The following is a 20,309-nucleotide window of genomic DNA, read 5'->3' on the forward strand; positions in this document are numbered from 1 at the left end:
GTAAAGGCTTTCTTTTTAGACTCATATTACAGCAAGCTGGAAACTGATTTTATAATAGTTGATGCTTTATTTCACATTTAGCAAAATAAAAAGTGCTTTTCGTCATGTGGAATTTCAGAGCTCCATGCTAAGAGAATGGGTAGTTTTCCATTCAGTTGTACAGCTGATGTGGTATCTTTCTGATAAACCTCTATAGTAGTTACTGTCAGTAGTTTATAATTAAAACCAGAAATCACTTGTTTAATTTTCAGGGTCCCAGGGGTCTAGATGGTCCTCCAGGAGAACAAGGGGCACAAGGTATTAAGGTAATTATTTATTTGTTTTGTTCAGTACTGCAGAGGACGCTTATACGGTGTTGACTGATGGAAAAGAAAAAAGAAAAAAAAGGAAAGGGCACCATGAAATAGTTTTGAGTTTGCTATTAATTCAGTGAGGGACTCACAATTTTTTGCTTCATTGAGGTTCTTATTTTTATGTATATAGTAGACATGTAGATCTGAATTCTGGTCTCGTTCACTCTGGACTTAATCCATAGTAGATGCATCAATTTAAGTGAAGTTACTGTACATTTATACTGGTGTAAATGATGGCACAATTTAGCCCATGGTAGTTTTCTTTTTCTACATGTGTAGTGTTCTGTGTGGCAAATCTAGTAAATTCATACTGAACTCATTCATCATTCGTTATTTGTCAGGGAGAAAGCGGTGATCCAGGGAAAAAGGGTGTTCATGGACTTATTGTAAGTATCAGAAATGTTCTGGGCATTAGGCACTAATTTCTCCACTAGGAATTTTTGCCTGACGTTGGTTTGGAATTTATCTGACATCAGCATTCTCTTTTAATAATTTTATTTGACCAGGGCAAGGCTGGAAACCCTGGAGAAATGGGTGATTCAGGAGTACCAGTAAGTACTGAAATCTTATAGCACTGCTACAAAAAACAAAACAAAAAATCTTGCTTCACACTCAAATGCAAGCGAAATTATTTTCTTTGTACCAGTCATTGAGCTCTGAGAATAATGGTTTGCATTTACTTTGTATAGAACCTTTCATCTGAGGATCTTCAGGTATATTAGTAACATCAATTTACAAAGCATCAGAATTCCTCTGTGACATTATATCTGAGTTTTACAGATGCGTAAACTAATGCGTAAACAGATGGTAGAGTGACATGCTCAAGGTCAAACAGTGGCAGTTACGGGAATGAAACCCAGGAATATCTGATAGTAATCCTGTCTATTATTAGAAATGTAATCTTTCAGATGAGACACTGTCTGTAGGATGTAATTTAAAAGAACATTGCAGCAGAAGAAATCACTATTGCATAATTGTGGGAGACAGCTAGAAGTTGCCATGCTCATTAGAGTAGTTTTATTGCCATTTTTAGAGGAGAAAGCAGCAATGGTATAGAAGAAATGTTACTTTTATACCTTTTACCGTAGAGTTATGTGATCATTGCAGGGATAAAATATGTCATATAAACATAACTGGAACTATATGTTAGGACACCTTTCCTTTGAACTGTATACCAATAAAAAAGCTTTTCCATAAGAGAACAAAGCTCAAACTTCTATGAAAATCACACCTTTTCCTATAGTAATATCTTTAACAGACCAGTCACACTATCGTGACTTTTCAAGGGTGGTGAGCTAATCGAAAAGAAGTAAGAAAAACAAAGGCAAGAGAATAATACCAATCATATTAGCAATGCAATGCTATGTACTTAAGACTAATAATGTTGGTTGCCATTTTAATCAGGGCCACTTCATAGCTTTGCCTGTTTGTCTAGAGAATTGGAAATTTGCTGCCCCCGTCAGTTGTTCCACAGAGTATTGTGTGTACTATGTCACACCATTCACTTGGAGGGAGTATGAAGCCACAGTGGTTGCTGACAAGTAGAGAGGTCATATAGAAAACACACTGAGGAAATGGCATCCCTCAATAAGAGAAGGAAAAGAATGACAAGGAAGATACCTTGCCCGACCTCTCTTCAGTCGCTGAGCAACTTTCTATTTAAATATTTAAGTGTTAGGGTTTCAACAAATTTGGAATCTCACATAGTTGTAAACCACATCCTTTTTCAGGTGAGATGTAAAACTGAGGTCCTAACCACTCGTGGTTGTGAAGGACCGCATGGCATTTTTTGCCAGAGTAGAAATTGCCCCTTCAATTTCAGTCAGGTATGGAATTCTTCATTATTTCCTGTTCTACACTGTTGCCTGATATTGCAGTCATTCAAACCAGAAGTCACTTCAGTGCCGGGTGACCTCTATATATACAGTAGATGTAATTCAGTTTATTTATGGAGTTCTTGAGGATCCATTGGGATGAAAGGTGCTATATAAATTCAAGATGGTATTCTCTTGATATTCCCTTTTACTTGGTGATAGTCTTTAATTCCACTACAGTGCATAGATGCTGGAACTGGGGGTGCTCTCGCACCCCCTGACTTGAAGTGGTTTCCATCATATAAAGGGTTCACAGTTTGGTTCAACGGCTCTCAGCACTCCCATTATACAAATTCTTCCAGCACCCCTGCTGCAGAGGAAACCCCCATTTCTGATGTATTAATCTGTGAACTATGGCTGATTCTGCAGGGTAGGTTGGCCCAAGGGTTCTGTTTTATATAGCTGCACTTAAGTCTAAATTCTGTTTCAGACTCAATAAACACACTGAGTATTTAACTCTACTTGCCTTTGTTTAGCTCACTCTCTTTCGTATATGTATAAATGACTCCGATTACAAACTCAGAGTGGATTTTGACTGAGAAACTGAGTGTGGCCTCACAAAACTCCCATGTACAATATACCCACTTCTGAGATTACAACTGCTGGGCACCACCACACTGGATGAAAAGATGGGTTCATCTGCCAAACAGGGTCAAAGAAATAGCTAAGGAAGTCCCATGAGTGACTCTAAGCAGACTATGTCTTATTCCCCAGGCAGGCAATAAACCTGTCTAAACAATAGGGCAGGAATGTGTCTTGTTTCTACTGCTGCAGCACAGTGGATGCTGCCTCTTGCTTTCTAACATCTCTTCTGTTTTTTTCTCTTCTGTTCCCAAGGACCCTTAATGAATCTGAGGGGCATTTTCTCTTAGTGATCTGTGACAGACAAAAAATAATGTAGAGAGCTCAGTGTTTCATTTCTTCATGGACTCTGGTGTTTATACCAAAGGAACAAATAAAGCAAAACAGCATTAGGTTGAAGAGATATTGTCTGTAGGAACAAGTGAAGTTATTGCAGAGTGTTAAAGGTTGCCATTATGCTTCTATATCTCCTCTTCATGGATGCAAATAGGGTTCTGTCAAACAGTTGAGTAGAACTTGCGTGTGTTGCTATGGTGTAAAGCCTGAGACTTGTCCAATTAATCCCACGTATACTGTCTGAGGGACAAAGAGTCCCTTAACACTGTTAGGTCACATGAAAAGTAAGGAGTCTGTTAAGGTTTGAAATGGCAAATCAGCAAACCAGCCACCCCCAAATAAATGAAGCACAAGCAGGCTTCAGCTCACTCATGAATCACAAGAGCTGGCGTGATAACCCAGATCACAAAGGAGAAGGCTAAGCACGTTTCTAGAGGGATTATTTGAGGGAGTTGCTGGGTGTACAGAAGTGGGAAGGAAGTGGCTTTTTACAGAATTTGAAACAGATCTTTTTCTTATTGGTTTTGTTTCTCTTAGGGCTTACCCGGACCTCCTGGAAACACGGGTGACAGAGGCCCTATGGGAGAGCCAGTAAGTTGATCACCATACTTCCTAATAAAGCTTTTTATATATTGTACTTAATTTTCTGATAACTTGACTTCCACTCTATCAAGGTTTGGAACTATCACTACTTTTGGAAACTGCATGAAGACTACTTTGGAACAGATTCTGCAGCCCTTTCTTTGGGTAGCTCAACATGAGTAACAGTGGCAGAATCTGGTCCATTATATTATGTGACTTCACACTACTTAGAGACAGACATACTATATGACATAGTATGTAAATAGAACTTTAAACATAGACATTGATGGTTTCCTTGTTATTTTCAGCCAAGTTTTATGCTAGTTATTCTGGAACCCCATTAACTTAGCAGGTTACTGCTCTAACAAAAAAGAGTCTGTTTTAATAAACTTCAGGCATTCTTTTCCTGAATGGTTTGCTGTTCTTATTTTTATTATTAAAAAGCCCCCCACACTTTTATGTGGCTAATACTATAACAAAAAACCATATAGAGAGGCAGTAACTATATACAATGGCTGGAAGGTATAAACACGGCAAGAATGCTGTTACATCAACAACTCTAAAGCCAAGTCGCAAGTTTATAAATATAATGCAGTAGTGTGTGTTTTTCTGGTGGGACTCGCTAGAAGGCTGCCATTTTATTTTGCAAAACATAAAAACTTGTCAAATAACTTTTTATATTTTATTTTTATTGCCTATGAAAAATTACTTCTTGTCACAAATGGCATAAAAGTACATTGTTGATATAATCTTAAGATTTACAGTACTGTATATTCTTTCAAGTGCTGAACAGATGCCTATAAATTCCATAGGATGACATGGATGCCTGCAGGTGGTCATAATGTAATTATTTTGGCTAAAATAGTGGAAAAATTCTGACAGCCTAAGATAAATAATTTAAGTAAATTTTCTTTGATACATTTTAATCTACATATTCTAACTCACTTCCTGCTGAAAGTAGATAGCTATCTTATAAAAACAAATAGATTTCACTTTATAGAAAATCTCCACAAAACATTGTGTATTCTCATGTATATTATTATTAGTTTGGATCCCCTTCATTGTGTGTCTTTCATCTAATCTAATCTAGTCTAACTCACCTACCAGCCTAGGCAATTTATACTTTGCTCCAATCTGTGGTATCTGAGAGCCTTACAAATTCTAAAGCATAGTATGCGTAGTTCATCCTCCCACTATACTGCCAGCGTGAGCCTGATTTGCATGTTTATATATGGGCCAGCAAGCACACTTATGTAATCTAAAGCCATCTGCTGTACTCTAATCAATCTACATTTCTACTCTGCTGATCATTGTAGCATTTATGAGTGAAATGCAGCAATTAAGAAAAGTCTCAATTGTGTCCAGGAGCTGACTATTTGCATATTTATGTCAGAGATTTAAGTGGATTTGGTTGGAAAATGTTGTGTATAGTTTCAAAGAGGGCTAAGTAAATGACACAGGATATTGCAAAATAAAATGTTTTTTTCTGAGGATTTATCCAAGCAGTCTGCCTTCTTCCTCAGTCAGTGAGTTGCTGCATGTAAGGTAGCTTCAGAGGCCCTGTCACTGGCTTCTCTGCAAAAAGTAAGGAAATATTTTTAGAGAAAAATCCTTAAATTGTTAAGTTTGTTTAGCAATTTAATTTAGTTTGTTTAATGTAAAGTAAAGGATTCATTTCACCTAAGTGTCAGACATCTGTTAGTACAGTAATTGGTTACAAACTGTCTTTTGATTAGAAATGAAAGCGGTCTCAGCATTATTCAAAATGTTCCTGGATTTGTTTGGCTTCTGGTGTTCCACGGGAGTGGTATATTGCCAAGCCAGCAGTCTGAGCTCCGTGGGAATATGGGGAGATGTTTGGCTCCTAAATCAGACTTAAGCTTTATAACAGTAAAGCTGAGGAAGACTACGGAGGTGCTGCAAGCCAAAACCAAGGCAATCCTGGTTCAGCCTGGATAGATCCCTAATAGTGTATTCATTGCAGTTCTTAGTTGTTGATTGTACTTAAATGACATTGCCGAGTAATTTAAGGATACCGCTGTTGAAATCTTCCCAGCAATATCTAATTAGCTCCGGTGCCAGAAAAGAGGAAAAGGCTGCTTTTATTAATACTAGCAAGTCAACAGGAACAGCAAGACCACATGCGCAATCCATGTCCTGAGAAGGTGTACAGAGAAATTAGCTGCTTGGAAGGCTTATATTGCACACATAGATGTAGCACCAAAAATCTTGTTTACTTTAGCATTGAAGGGGTTTCTTTAAAATATAGATGGGTCCAGACCACAGTGTTCAGGTCTGGATCTGATTCTGAATGTCCCCAGAGATCAGGGATGACTACATCCGGGGTTTTGGTTTGTCCTATTATAGAGTTTGGGCCAAGGGGTGGAGTTCTTAGATGTCTAGAAGCTAACTCTAATTGAAAGTTAGGCACACAAATCTCACTGTTACATAGTATGGATAACTGGAGTTGTACACTTAGTTCACGCACACTGCTTTAGAAATGCATTTCCCTTAGATGTTACAGTGTCTTTACTTATAATATATTGGCTTACAAGAACACTGCTTCATAGTATAGTTACTTACTGAAACTGCCAGAAAGGCTCCAGTCTGCAGTCCCTTACACCTCAGTGACTGTCCTGTGTAAACATTGTTAAATCCATAAAATGAAACATACAGGAGTTGTTTTCAGTTAATTCCATACCAGACTGTAGGCTTTTCTGCAAAACAAACCAGACAAAGAATTAAATAAGTCTTAATTAAACAAAGTCTCCATTAATCAAGAGAAGAATATAGTTTAGATTAGAATTCTCTTCTGGTTCAAGAGAAGAGAGACCAGTGCTATCCTTCTGAAATCTACTTTTAGACTATGTCAAGAGAGGCAATGAAGTCTTCACTGCTGTTAACAATGTGCTCTTACAGGGACTAACATCAGTCACAGAATTTGGAAGGAAACACAGTGATGAAGCAAAATAAGATATACTTGATTATGCCAGCTGGCAGTTAAACATGATACATTTAAATAGTCTATTATATTATATGGTTAATATTATGTATTTCCTAAATATAACTGAATTATACATACAGAAGATTTTGTTTAATGCTAGGGCCCAAGAGGACAAAAAGGTGATGCTGGCCCTATAGGAGAAATGGGTTTTGAGGTGAGTTTTTTATGCTTTGTCTTTATTTATTTATAATAAATTTCAACAGAAACTTAAGCCACAGAATGTACCTTATTAATGTATTCAAAAACTATATTTCTGTTACCTACAGTGAAATTGAATATCATGTGTAATTAAGAGATTCTCCATTGCTTATGGCTGTTGCAAACAATAATTTGAAAGAAAAAAAGGATGTAATGATGCCAGTGGCTTCTGCAAACCTAATCTCAGGGTATCTTCATCTGGAAGGACAATGGTACATTGTTGAATGCAGCACTTTCCCAGAAGCAACACCATTCCCTTTGCAGTTAATCAGTTTTCACCTATCCAGGGCTGGGGGTTTTCAACTAGAATTTTAAGAGCTGTAAGGGACTCCATGGACATCTAGTCCATCCCCCCCTGCTGAGGCAGGACCAGGTACACATAGACCATCACTGACAGATGTTTGTCTAACCTGTTCTTTAAAACCTCCAATAACAGGGATGCCACATCCTCCCTTCGTAACCTGTTCCAAGTGCTTAACTATCCTTATAGTTAGAAAGCTTTTCAGAATATCTAAGCTAAATCTCTCTCTCTGCAGATTAAGCCCATTACTTCTTGTCCAACCTTCTGTGGACATGGAGAACAGTTGATCATCATCCTCATCATAACAGCCCTTAATATATTTGAAGACCGTTATCAAGGCCCCCTTAGTCATCTTTTCTCAATTCTAAATATGCCAAGTTTTTTTAACTTTCCCTCATAGAACAGGTTTTCTAAACCTTTTATTATTTGTGTTGCTCTCCTCTAGCCTCTCTCAAATTGTCCATATCATAAAATATGGTGCCCAAAACTGAGCACAACACTCCAACTGAGGCCTTACCAGTGCTGAGTACAGTGGAACTGTTACTTCCTGTGTCTTACATATCATACTCCTGTTAATACACCCCAGAAAGATATTGACTTTTTTGCAACTGTGTCACATTATTGGCTCATAATCAATTTGTGATCCAGTACTGTTGCCTAGCCAGTTATTCCCTATTTTGTATTTGTGCATTTTATTTTTCTTTTCTAAGTGTAGTACTTTGCACTTGTCTTTATTGAATTTCCTCTTTTAGATTTCAGACCAACTTTCCAATTTATCAAGGTCATTTTGAATTATAAACTACCCTCCAAAGTGCTTGTAATCCCTGTCAGCTGGGTGTCCTCACAAGTTTTATCAGTATACTCTCCACTCCATTCTCTAAGTCATGCATTAAAAATTAGTGAATAGTAGCGCACCCACAACAGGCCACTGCGAGACTCCACAAGATACAGCCTCCCAGTTTCACAGCAAACCACTGATAACGACTCTTCAAGTCGTTATATCACTTCCTAGTGGTGCATGAAAAAGCAATGGCATGCAGTTCTCTACTTTGCTTGTGGTCCTGTTTTGGGAGTTTGGTTTTGGGTTTTTTAATATCTCTTTGAAAGAAACATGAGAGGAGCTATTAGCCACATTTGCAATGAAGTAGCTGAGGAGTGAGCTCATTCACAACTAATTACATTTGGCTCATTCAAAAAAAATGTTCTTTGTCAAACACCCATAAACATGCCCTTCTGATCTGTTTTGTATTATTATTTTTATTACTATTAAAATTTAAACTCTGAAAGAAACAATCTGGTGTCAATAACTCTGTAGGTTGTGGACCTACCCATAGATCCTCCTAAACATGCATTTGGCTCGTGGTGTAAAAACTGCTGGAATTGTAAGTCGGTATCTGGGAACAAGGTTGCAAAATATAGAGTTGTGCTTATACTACATGTGTTTCATTATGAAGGATATGGGATTAACGATTCTGTTGAGTCTGTGGTGTATTCCTGAACCTCTACCATACTGCATTCTCCCTTGACACCGCATGTCTCAGGCTAGGCCAAAAAACACAACTTCCTTTTGTTTTTCAGTCATGTAACTGTCCTAGTGCATCACATTGTTTTTGTGTTTGGATCTTTACTGTTTTATTTGATAGTTGTAAAACCATTCTTGGTGACAATGTGTAACAGTAGCTTCTGTACCATATAGGGACCTCCTGGCCCTGAGGGAGAGCCTGGCCTGCAAGGAGAACCAGGTGCAAAGGTAGATGGTGGGATTGTTTTCTTCCATGTTGCATTCTTCGCTGAATTAAGTAAAAGCAAATCAACTCTCTGTTGTTGATTTAGCTTATTGGGCAATTAAGCAATAAGAAAGAAAATGTCAAAGAATACCCATCATCATCAGTAATCCTCATCCTCAGTAGAGACAATTTGTTCCCAGCAGTTTAATAGTTTAATTTTCATATCGCATATTCCAGGGAGACATCGGACCTGCTGGCAATGCTGGAGAAACAGGAGAACAAGGTTTAAGGGTGGGTGAAAAATATGATTCTGTTTCCAAAAAGGAGAATGTTTTGAATTTCAGAAATGTCAAGTTGAATGACCTCTATATGTGAGAGAAATTGAATAAAATGTGTCTTTGATCCATTTAAAAATAATACTGGCAACACTGTAACAGGTTAATTAAAAAGAGCATAAATTATCATACTAAAATATCTGAGAGTGGGTTTAATTTGTGGAAATGACAATAAGGTTAAGAACATGATTTTCTCAAAGCATTTTAATTAAAATGAGTAAAGACTGGATTTTTAAAAATATATTCATGAAGTATCTGGTGTCACTGAGAGTGAGGTGGTCTAAGCACAGGACTGGGAGTCAAGAACTCCTGAGTTCTAAGCCTAGCTCTGATATTGACACACTTTCCAAGTCACTTAACCTCTCTTTGCCTCAGATTCCCCATCAGCTTACCAACTTTTGAGGGGCGTTGAATGTTTGTAAAAATTCTTTGAAGATGATAATCATAGAATCATAGGACTAGAAGAGACCTTGAGAGGTCATCTAGTCCAGTCCCCTGCACTCATGGCAGGACTAAGTATTATCTAGACCATCCCTGACAGGTGTTCTCCAAACCTGCTCTTAAAAATCCCCAATGATGGAGATTCCACAGCCTCCCTAGGCAATTTGTTCCAGTGCTTAACCACCCTGACAGTTAGGAAGTTTTTCCTAATGTCCAACCTAAACCTCCCTTGCTGCAATTTAAGCCTATTGCTTCTTGTCCTATCCTCAGAGGTTAAGAAAAACAGTTTTTCTCCCTCCTCCTAGTAATAACCTTTTACGTACTTGAAAACTGTTATCATGTCCCCCCTCAGTGTTCTCTTTCCCAGACTAAACAAACCCATTTTTTTCAGTGTTCCCTCATAGATCATGTTTTCTAGACCTTTAATTGTTTATGTCACTCTTCTCTGGATTCTCTCCAGTTTGTCCACATCCTTCCTGAAACGTGGTTCCCAGAACTGGACACAATACTCCAGTTGAGGCCTAATCAGCATGGAACAGAGTGGAAGAATGACTTCTCATGTCTTGCTTGCAACACTCCTGCTAAGACATCCCAGAAGGATGTTCGCTTTTTTTGCAACAGCATTACACTGTTGACTCATATTTAGCTTGTGGTCCACTATGACCCACAGATCCCTTTCCATAGTACAGTACTCCTTCCTAGGTAGTCATTTCCCATTTTGTATGTGTGCAACTGATTGTTCCTTCCTAAGTGGAGAACTTTGCATTTGTCCTTACTGAATTTCATCCTATTTACTTCAGACCATTTCTCCAGTTTGTCCAGATCATTTTGAATTTTAATCCTATCCTCCAAAGCACTTGCAACCCCTCGCAGCTTGGTATCAGCCACAAACTATACGTGTACTCACTATGCCATTATCTAAAGCGTTGATGAGGATATTGAACAGAACCAGACCCAGAACTGATCCCTGTGGGACCCCACTTGTTATGCCCTTCCAGCATGACTGTGAACCACTGCTAACTACTCTCTGGGAATGGTTTTCCAACCAGTTTTGCATCCATCTTACAGTAGCTCCATCTAAGTGGTATTTCTCTAGTTTGTTTATGAGAAGGTCATGCGAGACAGTATCAAAAGCTTTATTAAAGTCAAGATATACCACGTCTACGGCTTCCCTCCTATCCACAAGGCTTGTTACCCTGTCAAAGAAAGTTATCAGGTTGGTTTGAAACGATTTGTTCTTGACAAATCCATGCTAACTGTCACTTATCACCTTATTATCTTCTAGATGTTTGCAAATTGATTGCTTGATTATTTGCTCCATTATCTTTCCAGGTACAGAAGTTAAGCTGACTGGTCTGTAATTCCCCATGTTGTCCTTATTTCCCTTTTTATAGATTGGCACTATATTTGCCCTTTTCCAGTCTTCTGGAATCTCTCGAGTCTTCCATGACTTTTCAAAGATAATTGCTAGTTGCTCAGATATCTCCTCAGTCAGCATCTTGAGTATTCTAGGATGCATTTCATGAGGCCCTGGTGACTTGAAGACATCTAATTTGTCTAAGTAATTTTTAAATTGTTCTTTCCTTATTTTAGCCTCTTCTGATCCAAACTCATTTTCACTGGCATTCACTATGTCAGTATGTCCAATCACCACCAACCTTCTCAGTGAAAACTGTAACAAAGAAGTCATTAAGCACTTCTGCTTAATATATTCAATGAATGCTAAGTATTATTACTACTTCTAGATAGATACATAACATACATACACACAGAGGCATGCAGTGAAACACACAATATCAGTCCAAAGAAAAATCCTTTTGTTGATAAGGAAAAACAACAATGCCTAATGTAGTCTTAAACATTGGACTGTCCAAGTATCAGCACATGAGGTGGGTCTGATATGGGAGAGGGAGCAGTTTTAAGAATGTATCAATTGTGAGAGCTATTTAGTTATTTTTAATGTTTTTCAATTTTCTAACTTGTGCAAAGTGTTTTATTTTTTACCTGTTACGGAGTTATTGCATTTTTTGCCTTTCTTTTTTGTCTTTTGAGTGTAGAACCACTTTGCCTAGCCTTGTCTTTCCATTTCGAGTTAGTTTCCAGTGGCTAGAGATTTTTCTCTGCATGTCCAATAAATTTTCACTTAGATTAGGTTAGGTCTTTGTGTCTGTTAATCCTGTTCTTCCCCAGCCTTGGTCCTCTTTCTCTGTTTGGTTGATCCCTGGGACTTTTCAAAAAACGTGGTGAAGCTGTGATATAGTTTGTGACAGATTTTCTCTAGAAAGATTTTGACAAGAATATAAGCAAGACCCTTTCTAACTTAAACTTTAGAATGTAATTGTACATTCCATCAATTCATCAACACCCCGTTTTCTTCCTTTAGACTAGAAAATTCCAAGTGAAGTAGGTTCCAAGATTCTGCTGATCCTTGGAGAAAAGTAAACTCAGCATTAAAAAGTCAACACTTATCACACCACTGTATTTCAGATACCACAAAGTTATTTCCTACGGTGCAGTACACCTGCAATTTGCTGTGAAGGCAAAGTTATGAGTGCTCAGTCTCTCTCAGGATCAGACCCTAATAAAGACAAATATTGCAGAACCTAAAATACCCTGGTATTGTAACTGTTGGTAAGTGATGATTTTTTCATGGACAGTGTTGATCTTGAGCGATATATATAACTGAGCTAGTAATGGGGACCTACCAAATTCATGGTCCATTTTGGTCAATATCATGATCATAAGATTTTAAAAATTGTAAATTTCATGATTTCAGATATTTAAATCTGAAATTTCACAGTGTTGTAACTGTAGGAGTCCTGACCTATACCTTACTGCATTTCAGATTTACAGACTTCTGAGTTTTATTCCCTAAGGTAATGAACAACTGCATAGTTGTTACCTCTCGAGAAAGAGATCTTGGAGTCATTGTGGCTAGTTCTCTGAAAACATCCACTCAATGGGAAGTGGCAGTCAAAAAAGCACAATATTAGGAACTATTAGGAAAGGGATAGATAGAAGACAGAAAATATTATAAACCCACTATATAAATCCATGGCACGCCTACACCTGGAATACCGCGTGCAGTTCTGGTTGCCCCACCTCAGAAAAGATCTTAGAATGTGAGAAAGCACAGAGAAGGGTAACAAAAGTTATTAGACATAATAACAGCTTCCATACACAGAGATAGAGAAAAAGGACTGGGACTGAGCAACTTAAAAAGAAGATGACTATGATAGTCTGTAAAATCATGCCGGGTGAGGAGAAAGTGAATGAGAAAGTGTTATTCACCCCTTCACATAACACACAAACTAGGGATCAAGCAATTAACTTAATAGGCAGTGGGTTTAAAACAGACATAAAGGAAGTTCTTCACACAACACGCAGTCAACCTGTGGAACTACTTGCCAGGGCATGTTGGGAAGGCCAAAAGTATAACTGAGTTCAAAAAAGAATTAGATAATTTTGTGGAGCATAACTCCATCAATGGCTATTAGCCAAGAAGGTCAGGGACGTAATCCCATGCTTCAGATGTCCCTAAACTTCTGATTGCAAGAAGCTGGGACTGGATGATAGGATGGATCACTTAGTTATTGCCCTGCTCTGTTCATTCCTTCTGAAGCATCTGGTACCTGCCACTGTCAGAACACAGGATACTGGGCTAGATGGACCATTGGTCTGACCCAGTATGGCCATTCTTACATTCTAATGAAGACAAAAAAATAAAGAATCCCAGCAACAAAAAATTTGTCTAAAAAAAATCTGTTGATTTCAGTTCGAAAATGCATGTAATGCTAAACAGCACAAATTCTTCCCAGGCAACTCTGACCCAATAAAGAGAGCTCCTTCAGAGATTTGGAAGTGGTAGTAACTTTGTTTCATTTCTTCTCAAAATTAGGGTGAACCAGGATCCCCAGGAGAAGATGGTGTTCAAGGGAAAGATGGCTCAAAGGTAGTCTTCATTTTTCATAATAGATGTGAAATATTCCTGGTTTTACTTACCTAATTAAGAACCTAAGTCCAGTTTTTCTTGTCTGTATTTCACAAGCCTGATGATGCACTTAATGTAAAATAACTAAGGGTTGTATATTGCAATAAAGCTATTGCCTTACTATTTATGGATCCTGTGGACCATCCCAGTAAGAAATCTGGGAAAGGGCACTTAAGGAGGCACAATGCTTCCTGCCACAACCCCAGTGCCTGGGGGAGCACAATGACTGTGACCCTTAAGAGGGTGCAACATGTCATTCTTTACATAGCCAACCAAAAGTGACCAAGTGCTAAGCCACTCACAGTCCTTGCTTTCAAATGAGTACAAAGACCGAAACTATTCCGTGCAATGGACACAAAGGAAGGAAGATTTTGTGAGGCCTCCAAAGAATTGTGCAGTTGCATAGGACTCAGGCAAAAATCTGGCATTATGAGGGCAATTTGAACTGGATAAAAAGCATTTCACCGTAACTGGGGGCCTGATCCAAAAACCTTTTGGAAGTCAGTGGAAAGATCCCATTTGCTTTAGATCAGGGCCAAAAATAAGCAGAGAATTCTTGTGTAACATCGTTCAATATAACAGTTTAATTCTTTTTAGACTTGATTTATTCTTCTGCTGTATTTTAGGGGATCCCTGGAGACCAAGGGCTTCCAGGAGAGGGTGGTGAAAAAGGAGAGACCGGAATTCCAGGAATTACAGGCCCCACTGGTGAACCTGGCATAATGGGTATTCCAGTAAGTATAATTTCAAGCAAGATGGGTGTTACTTCTTGCAAAAAGAAATATCTCCTTTGAATGAGCTCACCACCTCCATATAACTTTTCATGGCTTGATGCATGGATAAGAAGAGAAACATGTTGGTCATTTTTTAAATGTGGAACCTTTTGGCAGATTTTTCACTCCTCACTATCACTCCCTTATGCCTGGAACAATCACCCAGATCCTGTGCAACATATAATTTAAAGTCTCCTACTTCAGACAAGTTACATACATAGCCGTAAATGTTATGTCATGACCTTTCATGCTATACACATTGTCCTCCTCTTCCCCCTACCTGGGTCCTTATTGTCATCCTTTGATTGTGTAATGTTTTATTGTCTAGATTGTAAGTTTCTTGAGGTAGAAAGTTGCCATTTTTTGGTCTATAAAGCACCTAGTGCTGAATAAATAAAAACAATCTGCAACCTTTATAAATGCCGAGGCTTCAGGCTTTAAAGTGTAACCAGGTTTTAGCTACAAGTCCTTTTATAACAATGAATCATAAGGCTTAAAACTTTTCTTTAAAAAGTTCTGCAAAAGAATTTAGCACTTGTAAAGAGTGACAGCTTGTAGGGGGAAAGGTGCTCTCTCAATGTACAAAAGAGTTGCTCCACAGACACCAGCAAGTGTCCCCTATTCTGCCTCAGCTATGTGCCTCAACCCTCTCTTTGAAAGACCACCTGTAGGAATGACAGGTCAGCTCAGCCACCATCCCCAATCAACACTTAGCTTTTCTGCTGAGAATATCAATAGTGTCACTTGGTACCAATCATCACGTGGGCACCTGTATTCACTAGAAACCAGAGTGAAAGCAATAACTTATTCTAGAGAAACCACGGAACAGCTGTCAGATTAAAAGAACTTTTAGACTGTGCTGAACAACTGGCCTAGAAATGGAAAACTCATTAGAATGAGCTCCCCTGAGCCGAATTTCTGTTAATTCGCTTTCCCCAGATTCTGCTTAACAGAGGGAAGGGAGGCAATTTCAAAGTAACTCTACAAAAAGTACCTTTTTTAGAGTCTAGACACAGACCGTGTGCATGGACAAGGGACTTTAATATTCTTATTCACATAGATTAGAGAGAAGGCCTCAGCCATCCTCTCCCTCTGCCTGCTGTTATGTTCCCCTTCCCTCAAAGGGGGAGAACACAAATAACGCTTATCTTGAGTCCATCTGATCAAATGAAAGCTACAGCTTATTCTGGGACTCGCTCGTATACATCATTAGTTACTGATGTCACCAAAATCATTTATCAATGTCATCGCTTTGAAAACAGAGGAAATTTGATTTGGTTTTGAATAGTGAGGTATCTCTGAACTGACTTCACTGATCTTTCTGTAAACTGACAGTTAGCTTCCAACAGTTGAAAATGAGTAATCAGTTGGTCGTGGTTGAAATTGGAATCATACGCCTGAGGCATGTCTTGAACCTGCAGTTGAGATAGTTCTGAGAGTTTCAAGATTCTGGATAATTTTTTAGCGTTTCTATTCAAATCTGGATTGAATACTGGACTTTGTAAAATCAATTACTTAGAAGCATAAGTACTTATAACATTCCTTTGCTGAATTTGGGTAGCTGGGTTCACCTGTCTCTATTTGCATTTTCTTGAGAACTCTTCTCTTCTTTGGAAGCTCAGGCATTCCAACTGTCTTCAACTTTAAACTCTTCTGGTGGACCTCTGCAATATACTGCTTATTCTTGGCTCCTTAAAGAAACAGTCTCACAAACTGAGAAAGGAGCATATTATATTTTTTACCCCACGATCTAGTCCCCTGAGATATGCAATCCCAGAGAGTCAAATGCTTTAAGATTTTATGTAATGCATTAGGGGAAACACTGAAATCACTAATTGAACAAGCTTCTTATATTTTTCAAAAATAAAAAGTTTGGGGCTAAATTGAGCCCTTGGCTTGATCAGGGATGTTGGAGGCATGCAGTGAGGCAATACCACAGGTAGAGTCCCCAGAGGGAATTAAAGCTGATTGTCATAACCGGGACATGGATGGTCTGACCTAGTAGTCAAAACAGGAGTCAGGCCGGGTCAGCCACCCGGAGGTCAGAATCCAAGACCGCCCAGAGGGAAAACTGAGAATTGAATGTCAGGAAGCAGGTAGTCAGGGTACCAGGAGACCAGAAGCTGGAGACAAACTTGAGAGCAGAACCACAGATTGATAACCAGAGTCAGACTGCAGGAACGGGAAGCACAAGGCACCAATCAAGGTCCCCAGCGTTCTGCCAATCAGGTCCGGGGACTGAGTTCTCTGTCTGAGTTCAGCTCCTATTCTGAAAACAATTAGGTGGTCCCTGGGTGGCAGGTTGGAACCTGCTAGCTCCACAGAGCCCTGTGGACCAGAGTTCAAGATCTATGGTCCCTGATGTTGATTCTCATGGTTTTAGTTTCCTCTTTGTTGATTTTCAGCCCTACTAACTTTGCATAAATCTGGAGATCAGCAGTGCCATGCTGGATATTTTCTTCTCCTTGCTACAAATATCAGAAGAACTCAGAACACTTTGAATGCTTTCTGTTTTCCCGACTTGATATATTGAAATGGTCAATAAACTACCCAGCTTCAGGACATCTTCATTTTATAAAATTACAATTTTATACAGCAAATCTCATCATCAAAGTCTTATTGTGCATCAAAAACAAGATTAATCAGGTGGTTAGCTGTTCATTAACTGAAGCTTTTTCTGGCTTCTGCTCCTTCACATGTTTCAAAGGCCATTATAGTAAACTACTTTCCTTCTTCCTTAAAGGTCTCAAAGGTTGAGAGTGTTTGGACCTTGCGTTTTGGTTTGGCTTCATTATGGGCATATGGACAAGCTCCAAAGTTCAGCTCTAGACCAGGAAATGAATTTCCTCAAAATTCAGTGATGTTTTAACCAATAGTTTTGCTTTGGGGCCATATCTAATCAAAGAGGAGGATTATAAAGTAGGAGATGGGTTTAACCTGCATTGATCCTGAATTCACCAAAATATCTTTCTCCCCTCCAGAAAAAGAAACCCTACACTTCTTCTCTCCCCCCTGAAAGTCAGCATCAATTGTTGAGCACTCTGGCTCATTTGGAATCATAAGACTCCCAGTAACAGCCTGGCATACCCCCTCCCCGGTTTACTCATATTGTGATGTAACTTGAATAGCAGGGACAACATGGACCTGATATTCATCTCCTGCTCGGTGGGCCCTGCACCTGGATTACTGGGTGGTTGACAGCAATGAACTGTGGACCATGTTGCTTGCTGCTTACTGGTTTAGGCCTCAGACCTGCGGTGAGCCCTGCATGGGCCTTACTGCTCTCACTAGGGCTCCCTCTACAGAAGGAACCTTGGGATCCACAGTCAGTTTTCCACTGTCTGCATATCATATTTCACTAGATGCAGTGTTTGGCTTGAAGACAAAATGACTTTTATTCCTCCATGAATATATTCTGTTTGGCTGGTTTTGGTGCCTTTTCACTTGTTTGATAAACGTGCTCTGATGCTTACTTCATTCTAACACTCATGCTAACTTAAGGCCAAGGTTAATTAGATTTTTCCACCTACATCTCTAATTTTCAAAGGCCTTGCAGAGATTATCCAATCTGGAGTGCAATTTAAACATGTTCTCAGAGCCTTCTCAGTATCTGTTTCTCCCTCCCTCCACAGGGATCTGAAGGAACACCAGGAAATCCAGGTCAAACAGGTCGTCCAGGAAGAAAGGTAATGTCGTTTTCAGCTTTCCTACTTTCCTTTCTATGTGAGCCTTGAATTTCTATTACAAAATAATTCCTCTTAATCACTTGGTGTTGAAGGATCCAGAGCCGCAGAAGATACCATAAATTTTTGTGCCACTTGTATCATTAGGCTCATGTGATGAGCCAGGAAACCCCAGGCATAAGAGGAATCAAGTCCCCATGTACTTCATCTCATACTTTGCCCTGCGGTTGGGCAAATAATTTTCTATCACTAGCACAGCAATGGGATCTGTTGTAGGTAGGTAGGTAGGTAAGGTCCCAAAATAGAACATCAGATCCAAGTTCCTTAAGGGAAGTTTGCATCAAAATGTGGCTCTGGATTTTGCAGGTTGAGCCCATCACTAGTGTAGCATAAAACATTAAGTTTAGCTAATATAGAAATAAATTACTAACAAACCATCATGCTTGTTAATGAAATACTCCTCATTGCATGTCCTAGAGTCTCAGATTTTAAAACTACAGTTAAAAGCAAATTGTGTGTTTAAAAATAATACCCTTACCGAATGATATTCTTCTGCTGAGGTATAAACTGATATTTAATTTTAATGTAAATGTCTTAATTCTTTCCATAAAATAACACCAACAGGGGGGAAAGGGGCAGCTAGGACCCCCAGGAGAGATTGGAGCCACAGGTGAAGCTGGCCAACCTGGAGAATTTGGTCCTAATGGCGCAAGAGGAACTAGAGGTCTATTGGTCAGTACAATATATTTTTTATGGAGTCATGTATTTACAGTTTAGGGGCATGGAGTCTCATAGAAGGGAAGAGACAAGTCTTGCTTGTCGTGAATTTAAAAGGTAATTTTTATTGAGGCTGCTGGACACAGATAGACCCTGCATTTCTCTCTGTCTGTGTCGTTCCTAGAATAGCTAATACAATCAACACTGTCTATTGTCATCACACAGGGTTACCCTGAATCCTGGCCTAGACTAAGCAGTTCAGGAATCATCTGCTGAATATAATAAAGAAGGATGTTTATAACTGAGCACCTTAAAACATTTTTAGACCAAAGATAATATGAGATGTAAACAAACAATACTATCAGTGGGGGAATGGTTTTTAGCTTTGAACACAGTTTATTCTCAGATACTCCAAAAACAAAGTCTGTTCCTTGTAAGTGGGATTTTCTGATACAAGCGCCCTTGTGTCTGTGATTAAAGTCATATTTTTAAATTCACCCCCTATTCTGAAATAGGTGTCTTTCCATCATCTTCAATGGGCTTTGGATAAGGCACTATTTGTACAAGGACTGCCAGGTGTCTTGTTTTCAACCAGAACACCCTATCGAAAAGTGATCCTGGCAGCTCCGGTCAGCACTGCTAACTGGGCCGTTAAAAATCCAGTTGGCGGCACAGCAGGGCTAAGGCAGGCTCTCTGAGTGCCCTGGCCCTGTGCAGCTCCCTAGAAGCAGCAACATGTCCCTGTGGCCCCTAGGCAGAGGCGCAGTCAAAGGGGGCTCTGCGCGCTGCCCCCAACCCAAGTGCTAGCTCTGCAGCTCCCATTGGCCAGGAACCATGGTCAATGGGAGCTACAGGAGCGGCACCTGCAGATGGGCAGCATGCAGAGCTGGAGGGGGGGACATGCTGCTGCTTCCAGGGAGCGCCACCTGGAGCCCGCACTCCAAATCCCTGCCCCAGTCCTGAGCTCCCTCCCACACCCAAACTGCCTCCTGGAACCTGCACCCCCTCCCGCATCCCAACCCCCTGCTCCAGCTTGGAATCCCCTCCTGCACTACAGTCCCTCGTTCCCAGCCCAGAGCCCCCTCCTGCACCCCAAACCCCTCACCCCTGGCCCCAGCCCAGAGCCCGCACCCCTCCCACACCGCAACCCTGTGCCTCAGCCCAGAGCCCCCTCCTGCACCCTGAACCCCTCATTTTTTGCCCCACCCAAGAGCCCATACACCCTCCTATACCCCAACCCCTTGCCTCAGCCCAGAGTCCCCCACGCACTCCAAACCCCTCAGCCCCAGCCCGGAGCCTTCTCCCGCACCCCAAGCCCCTGCCCCAGTCCTGTGAAAATGAGCGAGTGAGTGAGGGTTGGGGAGAGTGAGCACCAGAGGGAGGGGGGATGGAGTGATCAGGGGGTGGGGCCT

The 20,309-nt window shown here is 39.9% G+C and overlaps 1 protein-coding gene across 2 annotated transcripts in view; it reads left to right on the top strand.

The window, feature by feature from the left end:
• Positions 1-20,309, top strand: part of COL24A1 (collagen type XXIV alpha 1 chain) — a 242,558-nt gene that overhangs the window by 170,331 nt on the left and 51,918 nt on the right. For both annotated transcript variants that reach the window (XR_014712726.1, XM_084637175.1), the window contains exons 29-39: positions 252-305; positions 695-739; positions 860-904; positions 3,683-3,736; positions 6,832-6,885; positions 8,927-8,980; positions 9,195-9,248; positions 13,632-13,685; positions 14,351-14,458; positions 18,130-18,183; positions 18,805-18,912. Coding sequence is in view for 1 of the 2 variants with exons in the window: in XM_084637175.1 (XP_084493301.1) it covers positions 252-305; positions 695-739; positions 860-904; positions 3,683-3,736; positions 6,832-6,885; positions 8,927-8,980; positions 9,195-9,248; positions 13,632-13,685; positions 14,351-14,458; positions 18,130-18,183; positions 18,805-18,912 (684 nt within the window). In the remaining variant the exon portion in view is untranslated. The remainder of the gene's footprint in view (positions 1-251; positions 306-694; positions 740-859; positions 905-3,682; positions 3,737-6,831; positions 6,886-8,926; positions 8,981-9,194; positions 9,249-13,631; positions 13,686-14,350; positions 14,459-18,129; positions 18,184-18,804; positions 18,913-20,309) is intronic.

The sequence above is a fragment of the Lepidochelys olivacea genome, assembly GCF_965140295.1.
Source record: "Lepidochelys olivacea isolate rLepOli2 genome assembly, chromosome: 8".
Lineage (NCBI taxonomy): Eukaryota > Metazoa > Chordata > Testudines > Cheloniidae > Lepidochelys > Lepidochelys olivacea.